Source organism: Thunnus thynnus, chromosome 22, assembly GCF_963924715.1.
Source record: "Thunnus thynnus chromosome 22, fThuThy2.1, whole genome shotgun sequence".
In the NCBI taxonomy this organism is placed as follows: Eukaryota; Metazoa; Chordata; class Actinopteri; order Scombriformes; family Scombridae; genus Thunnus; species Thunnus thynnus.
In genome coordinates this window covers 21,820,379-21,838,833 of record NC_089538.1, presented here as the reverse complement: position 1 = coordinate 21,838,833, position 18,455 = coordinate 21,820,379, and the positions used below count along the sequence as shown (strand labels likewise).

The window sequence follows — 18,455 nt, the reverse complement described above, 5'->3', positions numbered from 1 at the left end:
GAGGTGGAGGGAGGGGGTTAGGACTCTCGAAGATCTCCCCGCAGCCTCCACCAGCAAACTCAAAGCTATTAAAGACCATCCTGACGCACTGTACTGGAGATGGACACTGTCAGATCTCATTTGGAAGCTCTACTGCCTGCTGTGTGGAGGAGGCTTTTACTGAAAAAAGGCCTTACAGTAGCAAAAGGAGGTACATGTTTTAATGATGGGTGGCGTTAATGACTTATTCTAACTGTTTTACTCTGTAAGGAAGGAGTCCTGCACTCGCAAGTAAGAGAAGCTGCATCGTTTCATTCGGTTTCTACACGAACACGATGAAGAACTCACTTTGAGAGAGTGAAAAGTATCTTGAAGTTCATCACTGAAAACCTTAAAGATACAAAAAGATACCGTCTCTATCTTGATTACATATGTTTAAACTACATTTCTGCAAAGTTTCAGTCATTTTTATTACATGCTGTTATTTATTGTAAATGCAAAGTGTCAGACTTTCTCAAACAGCAGAGCTCAAATGTTTAAAAAACACTTAAAACTTTAACTGCCATCAACATCTTAAGAACATTTTGGGTTTAATCAAAAGGTGTATTATACCTGTGTCTCATATATTTCCTTTTACATCGCATCTGTTTTACTTCTGTCTTATTAATTTCCATTTCCACAACTAAACAGTCAGTGTGTGCAGGGATTGTGGTGTTTCCTTGTTTATGTACTGAAGGTGGTGCTAAGCACAATAAAAATAAAAAAAAAATCCAAAGAAACCAATTGGTGGAATAAGGATAAAGATTTAAGACAAGATAAAAGTAAGTTTATATAACAACGCAGCAGATGATGCATTAAAAAGTGACTTTGACAGGTTCGAGTGAATATGAACACATCTAAACAGAGCTATAAACGAACAGCTGTTTGTTTTAATCATCCTATGAGGTCAGGGAGAAGTTTAATGCAACGATGGACCACAGCCAACTAAGTATGATCACCTGGCTGAGTATTATATAGACCTGTGAGATTAGCTCAACCTACAGATCTTACAGATGGATTCAATTAAGGAAGAAAAGCAGCTAAAATTAACTGTGCTGAGTGCTTTATTTGATACTATACTGACCAGTTTGAGTTATAATCTCATACTAATACTTGTACAATAATTAAAAATGATGTAATATAATGCAAAAAGATGGTGTGTTGCTGTTTTATAGTAGCTTTTGGTTTGTTTTAGCGGACTGTACTGTATTAAAATGTGTTTCTGATACAGTATTTCATCCACCTGAAAACATCACTACTACTATATTACAACAGTAATATAATCATCCCAGAATCTGATCTATCTAGTCTAAATAATAATTATAACATCACACAATTATATTAAGAAATCAAATGTGTACTACTCAGGTGGTCTCAAGTGACAAAAAGTCCTGTTTTTTTTATACACACATAAGTGCTTTAATGAAAAATCTCTAAGAACTGGACACTAATTATGACTTTTCCCTAAACTTGACGCTATTTTAATGATGTATAACAAAATTGAAAAAATTTCACCTGAGCGCTGGCGAGGAAAACGTCTCTTGATTTAATTTCTGGGTCCTGGCGATGTCACGTTATGCTGACGACTCACTTCTTTTACGTCATAATCCTCAGTGTCCTTACTTTCTTTTTCTTTTTTTTTTTTTTTGATTCCCTCTTTCATCGTCCTTCTCCCCTGTCTCTCTTTTGTCCTTCGGAGAGCATTAGGATGCACGGGAAGGAAAAAGAGATGGGTAAACAACGTATGGACAACCCACAGGGGACCACTAACACACACACACACACACACACACAGAGTTGCATACATACAGGAATATACATTCTCTCACACACACACACACACACATACACTGGCTCTATATGGTGTGTGTGTGTGTGTGTGTCTTTGAAGCAGTCTGTCAATCAATCACACACTAATTCCCAAGGTTCCGTGGTCACCATTAGCGTCGGGGGTCGATGCTTGGTAACTGTGGACACAGCGGACATCGATCCGAGAGAGAGAGAGAGAGAGAGAGAGAGAGAGAGAGAGAGAGAGAGAGAGAGAGAGAGAGATAGTCATGAAGGAGAACAGTATTGTGACTCTTATGGGAACAAAATAGTGTCAAAAGTATTGTAGATGTGTATCACTATATCTGACTGTTTGGAAACATTTTGTATTAATACATTCAAATGTTTGAATGTGTAAAAAAAATATCTGAATGAATGTAGTTGTGCACGACATTTTGTGAACAAATGAAAAAGATTTGCACAAATAATTTGGATGTGCGTGAGTCTAATTTGTATTTTACTGTTAGCTTGTTAGGAGTTAGCATTAGCCAAAAATGTTCAGCTGGACGTCTTCTACTAGTTGATCAGATAATGGCAGACAAACACACGTTGGCTCCTTTTTAATTCAAACATTTAAATTTATTCGATCAAAATGTTTTTTTTACGCTATCACACATTTGAATGTATTCATACATTAAGATACACAGCTACATTACTTTTGGCCCTATTTGGCTTCCATAGTCTCTGGTCTCGCTATTGATTCTCTTCTGGTTGCACTGAGGCGAAGCGGGCGTTCTGACTCTGTGTCCAAGTGTGTGTGTTTGTGTGTGTGTGTGTGTGTGTATATATGTGTGTTTAATCCATTGTTTGTGTGTTTTCTCGTCATGTTTGTGGCTTTGTGTCCCAGTGTGTGTATATACATGCACATAATCAAGTGTGTATGAGTGTGTATGTCCACCTGTGTTTGTGTGTGTTTCTTGTATCCTGTATATGCATCTTTGTGTGTGTGTGTGTGTGTGTGTGTGTGCATGCGTGTGTGAAGGTGCTCCTCAGTAGAGTAATCAATGCGTGAATGCAGTCCTGACCCCACAAAGGGACTCAATTTTCCATTTTTACTCCCACCTCCTCTTTTCTCTGTCTTTTTTTTTCTTCCTGCTACCAGGTGTTCATTCTTAAATTTGAAAACATTTATCTACAAACATCTCCACTTGAACTTTAGCCAGGAAAAAATAAAAAAAATTACCAGCCCACAAGTACATACTGTTACTAGTTTTGTTGGACAGTGTTTTGTTTTTAGCCATGCTAGCAGTGATGTCTGTTGATTGGTCGTCTGACTTTTCACCCAGCAGGTCAACGTTTTCACTTATCCTCGGTACAGGAACAGCGTTAGCTGAAATATAAAGTGACCCCACCTTTCCCCACACCAACAACACACTTCACACTGTCTTCCTGTCTTTATCCTTGAAGCCTTTTCTCTTATAAAAATGAAATAATGCAGTTAAAGCAGAACGCAAATCACACATTTGTGTATCTTGTCAGTCGCAGAGTGATTCTCTGCTGTTGTTACAGATCAGTCTGCGATCCATTTATTGCACTAAAGATGGCGGACGATGCGTCATGAATGTATGTCCTCTGTGGCAGAAGAAGACGTTACATTAAACTGAGCTAACAGACACGTTTATCGCTGAAAGACTCACTATAAACGGACTTGAAGACACTTGCTAGCTTAGAAACATGAAGGCTACAAAACAACCTGTAATTGATTAATCATTTCAATAATTTCAAGTAAATAATGAAGTAGAAATAAAACAGTAACTTCTATGTTTAGTATCTTCTATGTAAGCTGATTATCTTTGGTTTTTGAACTGCTGGTCGGACAAAACAAGACATTGATGACGTCAGCTTAGCTCTGGGAAACTGAGAGCAAAAGGATAATAAATGATAAATTGATACTATATTAGATATTAGTTTAAGCTTTAATCTGATGTATTTCTTATGTGCTGCCTCAGAACTGACTGAATTGACCTTTTGCACACCAACAGTGAAACAAATTCTTGAACTCCATGTCGAATTTCATTAAAAGGGCCTGTCAATCAAAAATGTTTTTGTGTGTTTTAATTTAGGCAGACCTAGTTAAATGGTTGAACTAGTTTCCAAACAAGAAATATGCAGATCAAACAGAAGAGCAGCTCACTTTATGGTAGAAAATACAGACACACAAACAAATGAGTTGTGTCGACAAAATCACCAAAAACCTGCAGATTTTAAGCATTTAAGGTGCATGAATTAAAGTATTTATGTATTTTTAACATTCTTTGATTTGCTTCATGATTTTGTCTCCTTCTCTATTGAACCTCTCACTTCTCGTCACTCTTTGACTGTTTTTCCATTTCCAAACTCCGTCTTTTTTCACTTTTTTTGCTTCCTCTCCTCCCTTCCCATCTTTATATCCTCTCGTTATCCTTTTTATCCCTCAAAATTTCACATTTATATCTTTAACTCTTAATCTTTAATGCATTTTATGTCCAATCTTTACATATATATACATATGTAGATACAATTTTTAGGAAATAATGTTTAAAAATTCATATATTTCCCCAATAAAACAAAACTTTCACCTATAATTTACAACAGATTGATATAATTTGCCATCATCCACTTTCTTTATGAGCACCGTTCTTCAAAGATTGAAAACGACCCCTCCTCTCCTCATTTTTTGGCCTCTTTTCCTCCATCATGCTTCTCCATTTCTTTCCTCTTCTCTCTCTCAGCAGGACAGCAGACAATACGTCTGGTCACTCTGCCTCGGGCTCTTTGAGTGGACCTCTTTTTTTTTTTTTTCTTTCCTCTCACTCTCTCTTTCTGTTCCTCTTATTTGTCGTTATTGTCGTTCTCGGGCTAAATTGCAATCCGATAGTCATTGACAAGAGAGAAGACTTGTGAATACATTTGGACTCAGAATATGATCCGTTAGCAGGTGGCATTTCAGTTTCAGTTTAACGAGGCTTTTTTAAATTGTAAAAGAAATTGATAAATGTATAAATAGATACATAATTTGTATGTCTTTAGGTACAGATGCATATTTAATACATTTAAAACAATATTTAATGTATTTTCTCTGTCAAGTTAAGTCACTTTTAGCTGGATTGCAACAGCGGGGCCATTTGTCTGACTGAGTGATGAAGTTACACCATTGGTCGGCTGCTGAAGCGAAGTATCCCAGAATGCATTTTGCACCAACTGACAGCAATGGCGGAGATTAAGACTGTTAATATGTAACTTTATTAAGTTTTAATGTTTTTTCATGCGAGAAAGTAACAATTTAGATTCCTAATACAGTTTATCCAAATGACGCATATTTGATAAGAGAGGATCTGAGCGCCATCGCCAGTGTAACTTCCTGTCAGTTTCCACATGTTACATGTGTCTACTGGAATATCTTTGCATGATTTACAAAAGAACTCCTTATTTATTTTATACTACATACTTATTATTAAACGAGGGAGAAAGATGCAACTAACGAGGGACGTTGTGGTTCGTAGTTAACTCTTAAAGCTACGGCGGCGCCACGAACAGCAACTGTTATGATAATTCATGAATCATTTCAATGATTTGAAGTAGACTAATCAAGCAAATAATGAAGTAGAAATGCACAAATTGTGTCTTCGGCTTCTCCAAAGTGACGATTTGTAGCTTTTCTATGTTTAGTATAATTATAAACTGAGTTTTATTGGGTTTCGTATGATTGGTGGGACGAAACAAGACATTTGATGACGTCACCTTTGGCTGTCGGAAACAAAGACGGATGTTGAGAAAGAAAATAACTGTCAGGTTAATGGATACTGAAAACAATCATCAGCTGCAGCCCTAATCTGAGGTATTTCTTACATACTGCCTCAGTAGTGACTGAATTGACCTTTTTAAAACATAAACTACTCACTCTGCTCTGATTGGTCAGCCTCCAGAAGCTACAACAGCTGACTTTCGGCTACTCGGGAGGCTACATAAACAAACTATGAAACAAACTATAATAGTATAATTTCACTACTTTTTCTTGTTCTTTACTCAAGACGTCAACTTCTCAAGTACGTCATACGTGTTCGAGCTGAAATCCGATCCGAAATGCCAATGTGGACGACGCAAACAACACAACAAAACCTTAGCAACAAAGGCTACGGGACGGACTTTGTTGACATGCATGACGAGCCGACGTCAGCTCGTCGGCAGAGTAGAAAAACCTGCATTTGGAGCAGGTTGAAGCCCTGGTATTTGACTTGCAGGGAACATTTCTACATACCTCAAGTTTTGGGAATTTGACCATTTTTAACATCGATATTCAAAACTCATAACAGTATATAAATAACAGAAAAATAACAAAAAGCACAATATGTCCCCTTTAAATGTGCTGAATCCAACTCGTAACTAATTAATATTTTACTTGCTTTATGACAAGAAGACTTTCAGGACAAGATGTGACGGTTAAAAAAATGTCAATATGAAGTTTTTTTATAAACTTTGTACCTTTTTTGTAGTTAATGAAAAAATTCCTTCACATGCTGCGGTTTAGCTGAACCTGCACACAACACACTCCTTTCTCTCTTCCACACCTCCCCCCCCTCATCACTCATCCCTCCATCCTGCTTTAAATTAAATTTCAAACAACGCAACAACTCCTCCTCCTCCTCCTCCTCCTCCTCCTCCTCCTCCCTCCTCCCTCCATTTTTTTTTTTCCTCCCTCTATCTTGTTTTCTTTATAGCTTGCAGACAACTGTACTGTGTGTGTAATGGACATTCCACCAAGGCCGTCAACCGTGACCGGGGCAAAACCAACTGACCTACACACACACACACACACACACACACACACACACACACACAGATACAAGTTATGCACAGATAAGCAGGCGTGCATTCCCTCACGCACACACACACACATTTATACATGAAAGAAAACTGTACATACACACTCAGCATGACGGAAAGCATGACATACACTTTACACACATAATAATGCATGTACACAATAGAGTATAAACACACACACACACACACACACACACACAGGGTCATCTCTCTCACTCTGCTGGTTGTTGTGTATAGAAGTCAGTTCCAGGTCAGTGCACAGAGCCAGGGATCTTAGTCCATACAAAAGAGAGTGTGTGTGTGTGTGTGTGTGTGTGTGTGTGTGTGTGTGAGAGAGAGAGAGAGAAGAGGTGTGTGTGTGTGTGTGTGTGTGTGTGTGTGTGTGTGTGTGTATCAGTGAATATCAGCCTCAAGGCGTCTCTGAAAACAGCACTCGCAACCCGAAAACACTTCGACAAAACGCCCAAACTGAAAAGGAAAATTTGACAGCGACAAGCCGGGGAGCACAAGTGTCAGTTATGTGTGTCACGGCTCACTGCAAAGCATCATGGGTAAAGGGCAGCCGGCACCTGTGATTGGTTAGCTGTGAGAAAGGTCAGCTGACAAAATCGATATCAGGTGCCGGTTGTCAATTAAGAGGGTCTCACCTTTGTGACAAAACACACCTCTACAAACATGTTGTTGTTGGCGGTGAATGTGATGATGATGATGATGATGAGGCTAACAGTAATGTGTGTGTGTGTATCAGGCCTGACAGCAGCAGCGATGGCCGAGCTCCAGAAGCTTCAGAAGATGAAGATGATGATGAGTCTCCAGAACGGCAACGAGTCCGACAACGACGACCTGCACTCCAACACAGGTAACACACACACACACACACACACACACACACACACACACACAGACACACACACACAAGCCCTTTTCAGATGTTAATGTTCCTTGATGACAGAGTTAAAAATGTTACGACGGCTCAGAAGAAATCTGTTTTTCTGTTTGTTCTCACATCATTGATGGATTTTAAAACGTTCTTTGCTGATCAAGTCTTAATTAACGACCGTCGCTCTCCGCCGCTCCTCACAATGAATCTACTCACAACTCTACTGTCAATTTAATCATTTAATGTTATTAGAGAGCAAATAGAACCCTAAAATTGGGCTTTTTCACAGATTTTCCTTATATATCGAGCTGATTTTGTGCATTAGAGATGATGAGATATTAAATTTGTTACAGTGATGAAGAAGAAAGACATTTTCTCTCTCTGCATGTGTTACCTGCTGCCTTTACGTTAATGTGACGACATTCAGTTCAGACGTTATTAAGTTTGACCTCATGACTTTTTTTTTTTTTTTTTTTACATAAAAGCGACCACTTATTCAGATGTGAGACTGACATGTTACATTACTGTCAGTTTAACATAAAGGGATGCAACACACACACACACACACACACACACACACACACACACACACACACACACAAACAGACCTTAAACACACTTGTACAGTGTTGCAAATGAAACACACACTTCCTCTATTCTAATACTTCTTTTATTGGCATGTAGACCAGATATCTTGATACTTTCTGAACAAACTATCATTGCAAACAAACTGTCACTTACTGTCTAACTTGTAACGATACATTTATTTGTGATGTTTCGGTGCCAGACCTTCATCAGACAAATAAATGTATCATTACAAGTCAGACAGTGTGCAAGAGTTTATTTGCAACTTTTGATCCAGTCGTCTCTCTCCTACACATCTGTCTCATGACACAGATGTTTGAAGTGTTATTCTGAACAAACTACCATGAAATGTTCAGTGAATATTCATCATCTACAGAGGATGAGTCAAAATTCCCACTTTCCTGCAGCATTTAATGACCCCAAATATTAGTTTTCCTCCAGTAAATTATCAGCACAGTAGTATCTACTCTAGTAATTACTTCTGCTACAGTAAAATATCAAAGAGTACTTATACTTTAGGAAAATATTAGTGAAGTTTGGCTGTAGTACCTGTTTATTATGATGTTTTGGTAAAATTCTCCAGCTTCATGTTGATTTATGGATAAACTCTTATAAATGAATTTGAATCATCTAAATGCAAAAATATGTGGAATGTAAAAACATAATGAGATAAGCATAAAATAAACAAATAAACATAAAAAAGTCTAAAGAGTTACTTAGTTGTTACTGTAATTGGATTAAATGGACTCTATTAGACTGTAGCTGTATGTCTGCACATTATCACACCCTGGATATCGTTTACTGGACCAGAAATCTGTTCACTGTCATAATCAAACATTTTTATATTTTTTCTTTGATGGCATAAAACTATTTAAGGTTAAAAAAAAAATTGAATTTTTGAACTAATTAGCAGTAAAAAATGTTCATTACTCTCCTTTAACCGTCTGTTTTTACACCTCCACCTGTCTCCTCTGTCCTGAGTTTCCCCTCCAAGGATCAATTAACCACATTTAATCTCTTCTTTTCTTACCTCGCCGCACTTCACATGACAAACTGTAAAACGCATCGATGGCTGCCGGGGAGTAAACGAGCAGGCACGAACGGGCGCCAAAGACAGAGGAGAAAGTATCATTTAATGCTGAAACTCGACCCGAGCTCACGACAGAGATCAGTTTCAACATTTACACCGACAGTAAACATACAGACACATGACAGAGACCTTGATTACGTGATCGTGTGTGTGTGTTATGTGTCGGCCGCTCAGGTTTCAAAACCATTCAGTGTCGTCTTCTCTTTCTTTTCATTTGTGCCCTTTGTTTGCGTTCTAACTTTAGATCTCTTCCACACTCATTTCTAACTCTTTTTTTCCACTGTAACTTTTACTTAAACCTACATTAACTGATTTTTGACTTGTTTTCAACGTAAAAAGGAGCAAACAGTTGTTTATTTCCACATCCAGCAGTCATGGAGCAACATTATCATACATTTGGAGTCATGTTTGTGTCCACCTGGTGAACATAAGTCCAATATTCTCTCTCTTTTAGCTCTGTTTTTGGTCTCCACCAGCTCCTGAGGGAAATATCTAGCTCTTTAGCTGCTAAATGCTCCACTGTGTTCACCAGCTAGTCTACAGTTAACTGTGTCTGTTTGCTGTTTGGTGCTGAGCAGGTAGTGTACAGTGGACTTTAAGAGCTTTTTCTCTGAAAACAGCTGCCTGCTGCGGCCAAAAACGACACTATGAGAGCGCTGAGAGTGAACCAAAACAGTGAAGTTACAGCTGGACGGATAAACAATGAGCTGAAACTCACTATAAAGCTCCATACAACACATTACACAGTCATATTATACATTATTTAAAAAAGAAAATTGATTTTAGCCGCTTTAACAAGACATTTTATACTATATAAACAACATTTTCTTGATTAATTGTGTTTTGTCCATAAAATTTTTAAAAAATTGGGAAAAAATGGCCTTCATATTTCTTCAGTCCAGTGAGCCCAGTCCAGAACCTAAAGATTTTTAATTTACTATCATATATGACAAAGAAGTAAATCCTCATATTTGAGAAGCTGGAACCAGAGAATATTTGGTCCTTTTTTGCTTTAAAAAGATGATTAATTTTCTGTTGATTGATTAATCGTTGCAGCTCTAAAGTTCTGTGTGAACATTTTGCAACTTTGCAGATAGGTTCATTAAAAAAAAAAAAAGTTTCCTTACATTGATAAAACATCTGGGCAGCATTTAACAGACGATTAAATAAATAAATAATGACAAGATGAATTAAACAACACAAAACAAGAAATATAATATAAAAAAAAACCCAAACCACTACTGTACATCTCAGCTACAAGCATCATATGTACAGTAAAAGAAAATTAGTCACAATTAACAACCAAACCAAATACACTGTGTTAATAGTTCTGAGTCTACCTATAAACTAAAAAAAGAGAAAAAACATAAACGAAATTTATGAAAAAATGAAGGTAATTAGTTGCATATGATTGTAATTTTGCAGAATCCTGAAACATCTTTTTAATGTTCAGCTGTTAGTCAGTTTGTAGGAGCAACAAACACTATTTTAAATGTGGAAAACGCAGCTTTTCAAACAATTTGAAATGATTTTGACTGAGAGCAAGTTGTCTGAGTGTGATTTTTTCCATGTAGGTTGGCGCCTGAATACTAAACTACATCTTCAGAAAACTACTGGTCAGGAAGTAGTCAGGAAAAAGTTATTTTTTTTTTCAATGTTATGCTTCATTTACTCATTTTGTTTAAACTTCTATTTCTATTCAGGTTGACAGGTTGGAAATAACTGAGTGGAAAAGTATTTTAAAAACTGTATAGACATTGGGGGAAAAAAAGTCATTTTAAAATCATAATTATCAAAATCTGTGCACCAGTGTTGTCTGTGATGTCTGATAATTATGTCTAGTCTAACAGTACCTGCATTATTCATAGGTGACATATATAAAAACAAAGACTTTACGCACACACACACACATAGAGAGAGACACACACTTTGCACTCCATCTCTGCTGTGTTTGCTTCTCTGAATTATTGAAAAGACAGAAAACAAAAAGCAAAGAGAAAAGAAAAGAGAGCGAGAGAGAGAGCGTGCAATCCTTCCTTCTGTTTCCACCCAGACTCTCCTGTTTCTATTTTTCTTTCTACTCGTCTTTTCTTCAGCTGACCTGGCAAATGGGCCGATAGAGTTACTCTTCCTCTGTTCTCTTTTCATTTTATTCTCTTTCTCCTGTGTCGTTTTTTTTTTTTATTTATTCCTTCCTGCTTCTCTCCTTATTCTTCTTCTTCTGTCTTCTTTTATTTCGTTCATCGTGATTTTTGTTTTGTTTTGTTTTGCGAGTGCGTGGAAGGCCTTCCTTTCAATTGTCCGACCTTATTTTCATTGTAACAGACACTCACGACGGCCTGGGAAACTGCGAGGGACAATAGAGCAGAGGAAAGAAAGAGTGTACAAATGAAAATGAAAATAAAGCGAGGGGAGGATAGAGGGGGGAGAAAAAATAGACTCATAATGAGAGAAAGGGATATTTAGGGCGAGAGAGGAAAAAAGGGGAGAAAGGTGTCGTGGTGTTTGACAAGTGAAAGTCGATCGCTCGGGCTTGTGACAGTCGTATGTTTTTTTTTTTTGTTTTTTTTTCCTTTACAGAAATGAGAAAAACACAGTGATGAGGAGAGAGGGACACGTTTATGTGTCAGTGGAAACTATATCTTTGTTTTTCTTTTGTCTGTCAGTGAGAGAAGTAGAAAGAGGGAAGAAGGCAGAAGAAGAAGGAGAGAAAGAAGACAAGTTTAAGTAGGAAAAGAGACAAAAGAGTGAGAAGAGAGATAGAGAGAAAAGGAGGAGAACAAAAGGAGAAAGACTTCCAACAGTTTTCTTGTACTCTGAATGTTTTCTCTCAGGTACGACAGAAATTCAAGTGTGATCCAGACCGGTTGTATGAGTCACGAACAGGTGCAAAAACACTTGTTTCACTTAAGTATCACAATCTGTTCACCTGAATTTAGCTTAAATATGATACAAACATCAACCAGGGCAGGTTCACAAGGTTTTAAAACAATAGTCAGGTGCTGAAATGAACATTTGAAATAAGTTTTTCTTGCTGTAACCCATAACCCTAAACCCTAAACATAAACCCTAAACCCTAACCCTAACCATAACCCTAACCATAACCCTAACCCATTAACCCTAACCATAGCCCTAATCCCTAACCCTAACCATAACCCTAACCCTAATCCCTAACCCTAAACCCTAACCATAACCCTAATCATAACCCCTAACCCTAATCCTAACCATAACCCCTAATCCTAACCCTAAACCCTAACCATAACCCTAATCATAACCCTTAACCCTAATCCCTAACCATAACCCCTAATCCTAACCCTAACCCCTAACCCTAACCCCTAACCCTAATCCCTAACCATAACCCTAACCATAACCATAACCCTAAACCCCTAACCCCAACCCTAACCCCTAATCCATTCCTCCTCTTCATAATCGTATATAATATATAAAAATGTATTCAAAGGTTCATCTGAAGCTAATATGAGGCTTCAGCAGTTCAAATGAGTCGAATCAGGTAGATATCTTCCAAAGTAAATGTCTATTTAGTACATAATTCCCTCATAATTCACCAGTATTAGCTGAAACCTGTTTCAATGTTCATTTAGGCACCTGACTGTTGTTTTAAGACAGACTTAATAAATCCTGGACTTGTGCTTTAAGGATCTACAACCATTAAGTTGCTAGCAGCAGTCATTGTAAGAAAACAGATGAAGTAAGTTGACAGTGAAGGTTTATGAACCTGTTATGGTGATAAAATAACATTTTCTCTGTGTCACTGCTGTACAGCTGCTCTGAATCTGATCTCAGCTGGTTGAGATTGTCTCATTATTATCTATAAAGGTTTGTGAGGTTTGTCTGCCATCAGTTTAATGTCTGATTCATTTCTCATCAGCGGCTTTGACAGGTGATTCTGTCCTGGACACAACTTTTGTTTTATGGTGATATTCTTATCTTTTCTTCTCTCATCAGTTCTGTAAACCTTCACACCACCAGCTAAGATGCTGTTTCTTGTGGTTTCATCAGAGTCTTTTTGTCCTGTGGAGCTATCGCGAAGACTTTGAGGTTTTTACCACTGAAGTCAATTCAGAATAATGAGGATATCTGCACTTATCAAACCCTCCATCCTCCTCTGCTGTTTTATTACCACATTCTGACAGCTGAATGTCCACAAAACCAAGACAACATGATTTTCCGTGTTAGATATTGACACAGCATCATTCGGTTGTGATGGAAGCAGGATTCAGATCATTTACTAAAGGACCAGTGTGTAAAATTCAGTGTTGAGGTTGCAGATTGTAACAAACTGAATACCCCAACCCTCACTCTCCCCTTCTGAGCATGTAGGAGAACTTATGATGGCCATGAAACTCACAAAAAACGCAAAAGGCCCTCTCTAGAGCCAGTTTGTCCGTTCCGGGCTACTGTAGAAACATGGCGGTGCAACATGGCCGCCTCAGTGGAAGAGGACCTGCTCCCTCTGTAGATATAAAGGCTCATTTAAGGTAACGAAAACACAACAATTCTTATTTTTAAGTGATTATACACTAATTAAAGCATACTTATAAATATTATATTCCATTTATGCAAATAGATCCCTTTAAATCTTACACACTGGTCCTTTAAGTGAAAGTCATAATATCAACTTACTGTTTAAAAACAGGTAAAAGTCGTGCATTTTTAATTTTATTCAAATAAATATTAGAAGAAAAAATGTACAAGTAATGCAGAAGAAATTCCACCTCCTGTGAATGTAATATTGTTATACATTATATTATTAGATTCATATTACTGATGCCTTCATGTACAAGAAGCATTTTACTCATAGTCGGTCGAGGTGATGCTTTGTATGTAAATTTGTGATCAGAAAAGTAACTAAGTAAGTAAACGTGGTGCAGTAAAAAGTACAATAATTCCCTCTGAAACGTGGTGAAGTGGAAGTATAAAGTAACCTTAATGGGAAGTAAAGTAGAAGTACCTTTTAAAACTGTGCTGAAGTAAATATTTCCTCTTTCAACCACTGATTATTGCAAGAAATGCATTTATTTTTTTTACCAGGCCAGTAGCTAACTGTAATGTAATTACTGCAAATCAATTGGTAGAGCTTTACTTAACTGGGTTACTTTGCAAAATATGATAACCAAAGCTGCTAAACAGAGAAGAAAAGTGAGGAAAACACAAACATGAGTATAAGTTCAGTGTCGATCGGAGGTGAGACAAAGAGACGACTTTTACGTTTGACATTTCTGAAACATTTTTCTAGATAACTGCTAGTTTTATGGCAAAGTGTGTGTGTGTGAGTGTTGCTCATCATCAGTATTAACCTGAGGTTGTATTTGGTGACATATGGACTAAAACAGATGTGTGTCTGAACTTAAACATGCACCTAAATGAAAAGACAAAAGAGACAACTTTTCAGTGAATTAATTTTAATTAAATTGAAGCGGACTGAGACAAAAGATGGATGTCTGCGAGAAAGAAAAACAGTCTTCGAAAGACAAAAAAAAATGAGAGAGAGAGAGAGAGAAAAAGAGAGGTAGATGAAAAATCGGAAGAACACATACAGAGGAGCCGAAAGAGAGAAAATAAAGTGACAGAAGAGAAAGGCAGGAAAGGAGAGGACAAGGCCAAGGAAAAAATGAGAAGTGTGTGTGTGTGAAAAGGAGAGAGAGAACATCTGCCCATCTGTTTATACTTCTTTTCTTCCCTGGTGTAAATGGCAGAGAGGATGAGGCCCAGCTGTCATCTACACACACACACATATATATACACACACACACAGACACACAGTAACACACACACACACACACACACACACACACACCCAGTGCAGGGAATTCAGTAGGCAATAATAGAGAGAGACGGTTGCTAATTCAAACTAATGGAGGGAGATGAAGATGGATGAGAGAGGGAACAGGGGAGCAGAGAGAGAGAGATGTAGAGGGCGAGAGAGGCAGCATCACACAGGGAGAGAGAGAGAGAGAGTACAGGAATGAAGGTGTGAAGAGAGAAAGTGATTTTTTTTTTTTTTCCCTCCCGACAAAAATCAAAGTCATTTTCCAGTAAGAAACTTTTCCTGAGCTTCTGTATCCTGGAGGTTTTAATCAACACGCTTCATAATGTGTTTGTAACTAACACAATGAATTTACGTGTAATTAACAAACGGTTAAAGTAATTCTCAGGTAATTTACAATTTATATGTGCAAATTTAGATTGCTAAATTGATCTGAGATTTAATCAAACTCTATTATGGTTTGTTGTTTTTCATTTTTTAGGGAAGTTGTAAATAGTCAAGGTGAGTTCAGCTCATGAAAATGCTTGGAGGGACGAAATTTAGAGAAAACTATGACCATTTTTTAAAGGGGACATGTGCTTTTTGTGATTTTCTGTTATTTTTACACTGTTATGATGTCAAATGTTTATGTTTAACATAGTCAAAGGTCCAAAACTTGATGTGAGTGTATGTAAAAAATGCTCCCTGCAAGTCAAAAGTCAGGGCTTCAACCTGCTCTGAACGCTTCCTTTGCAAAGTTACCTCTACTTCCTCCTCGTAATGACATCAGATTGTTTGCCTTTGTTGCTAAGGTTGTTGCTAAGGTTGTTCTACTGGTCGTTCACGTTGTCCACTCGCATATTTCGCATCAGATTTGGGCTCGAACATGTACGGATGTATTTGAGAAGTTTCCATTTCGAGTAGAGAACGAGAAAAAGAAGTGAAATCCTACTACTATTGTATGTTTATGAAGCCGACCAATCAGAACAGAGTGGGCTCATCAGGAGGCGGGCTTTAAAGAGACCGGAGCTAAAACGTCCTGTTTCAGACAGAGGCTGAACTGAGGGGCTGCATAAACAGCCAGTATAAGATAAATAAGGAGTTTCTTGAACTGTAAGTCATGCAAAGATATTCCAGTAAATCCCCAGAGTATAAATATACAGATCTGGGAAGGTGCATGACACGTCCCCTTTAACTAAACAGTAAATTGTTGAAGTACAGAGATTTTGCACAGCAAATTACAGTAAAATGTAATGTCTGCACATCTTTCTGCACAGTTTAAGAGGTGAATCACTAAAATCAGAAATAAGCTCCCACACGCTGTCAACACTTAACAATATGTTTGAATGAATAAAATATATTTACCAGTGTGTGATGGTAACACATTGAATTTATTCAGTTTTTCAACCAAAGGAAAATGAAACTATGTAAATGCATCAAGCTACAGTAGCAAAATAGGTTACAGTGCTTTCTAAACTAAAGGTTGTATAACTAATTAAATAAAATCACTGCAAACTGTATTATTAATTCAGTAACCTTTCTTAAAATCACATCTGGTTTCATTACTACATGTTGTATTTACATTTTTACTTAAAACATCTAAAAAATGTTCGACTGGTGTTCAATTCAAGCATCTCTTATTAATGAAGAACATTAACTATAAACAAAACATGGATTAAATAACTTTTTCTAACCCAAAAAATTAGATTTTGATTAGATTTTTTTTTTGGCAAAGCGGCCTATTTCACCTGCTCTTTGTATTTCAAATAATCATCACCAAACTTCTGTTATAATACAGTAAAATTAACTTCCACTTAGCAGGAGTTCAACATGCACTCACTGCCTTTCTATAAGCACTTTCACCTCAAACTTCCTCCAACAGTAGCTCACTGCTGATGTTTTGAAAACTCAACTTTGAAGTGTACTGATATTCTACATATCCAGAGTTCAAAGTCAGGCCTAATCCCTGTACAATCCTGTTACCATAGCAACAGCACTTCTCGTTTCAGCGGACCCTGGGTTGAAGAGTCCAAAAACAAATATTAAATTTTCCCCTTTTTAATAAGTAGTAAGAATGTTGTATGGAGATGCGATAATGTTCTCGGATATGTCCTCATATGGAAGATAACAGACTTTGCAGACCACACCATCATCTTGTCCATTATGTTCATACACTGGGACACCTTGTCGAGCATTATTACTTACATAATGTGTGTGTACTGCATATTCAAACATGTACAACTCATGTTTTTTTTTAGTATTCATTACTAAAGTTTCTCATCTTCTTAACATCCGACCGTCTGTGTGTCTGCATCTCTACCCAGGAGGGAGTGAGTGTTCCTGGGATAAGGAGCGTCTGACCAGCCCCCCTGCTGGAGCCCACAGCGGAGGCCTGGGAGGAGGAGGCGGAGGAGGCGGAGGAGGAGGAGGAGGTGGTGGTGGCGGCGGTGGCGGTGGTGGTGGAGGACCAGCAGGAGCTGTGGGAGGAGGAGCCGGAGGTGGTGCAGCAGGAGGTGGAGGGAGGGGGCCTGCCATCGGAGCTGTCAATCAACAACAACTCCAGCAGCAGCAGCAACAGCTACTTGCTAACAGTAAGAAAACACACACACACACACATATATATAAATATATATATAGATAGATACCAAATAGACAAACTGTGTGGAAAAAGGGCAGAAACACACACACACACACACATTGGGAGTGTGTGCATGTGTGTGTGTGTGTGTTTAAGGGGGTGGCAATATTTGTTAATGTCGGCCATTTAATCTGTTCCCATCTCCTGTATTAACACTCTGCCTGGATTAATCAGCAGACACTCTACTTAATGACTCAATTCATCAACATCACACACACACACACACACACACACATACACACACAGAGTCACACATATAGACAGAAACAAACAGAGACACACTCATACTCGCTCTTTTTCTTATTGCAGAAGTAATGTGTTTGGACACACACACACACACACACACACACACACACACACACACACACTGGGCAGCGGGAGGTGACAAACACTCACATTGATTATTCTATCACTTCAGTCGTCACGAAAACAGCAATCAGTGTTATTGTTTCATTGGAATGAAAGCAGCCGCTGCGATTTTTTTTTTTTTTTTTTTTTTTTTTTGGTGTCTGTATTTGAGTCCAAGGTCAGAGGTTAAAGGTCAAGGTTACGCTTTTAAGGAGGATGAATGAAAGTTAAAGGGAAGGTCCTCACAAATGTGGTGTCGTCGGGAAGGAAAGAAAAGATGAGAAACAAGGTTACGAAATGAAAAGAGGAAGAGGAAGAGGCAAAGTGAGAGATGTATGTGTGGAAAGAGAAATGGAAAGATGGAGAAAAAAGTGGGGAGACAGATAAACTAGGGAATAAAAAGAGGTCAGGAGAGAAATATAGCTTGAGAGAAGAAGCGAGGGAATGAAAAACAAAAAAAGAGAAGAAAACAAAAGAGATATTTCAAGATAGCTTAAAA

At 37.8% G+C, this 18,455-nt stretch overlaps 1 protein-coding gene across 1 annotated transcript in view; it reads left to right on the top strand.

The window, feature by feature from the left end:
- The window catches only part of dachb (dachshund b), a 113,855-nt gene that overhangs the window by 71,461 nt on the left and 23,939 nt on the right, over positions 1-18,455 (top strand). The window contains exons 3-4 of the mRNA XM_067580528.1: positions 7,397-7,507; positions 17,295-17,561. Coding sequence (XP_067436629.1) covers positions 7,397-7,507; positions 17,295-17,561 — 378 coding nt within the window. The remainder of the gene's footprint in view (positions 1-7,396; positions 7,508-17,294; positions 17,562-18,455) is intronic.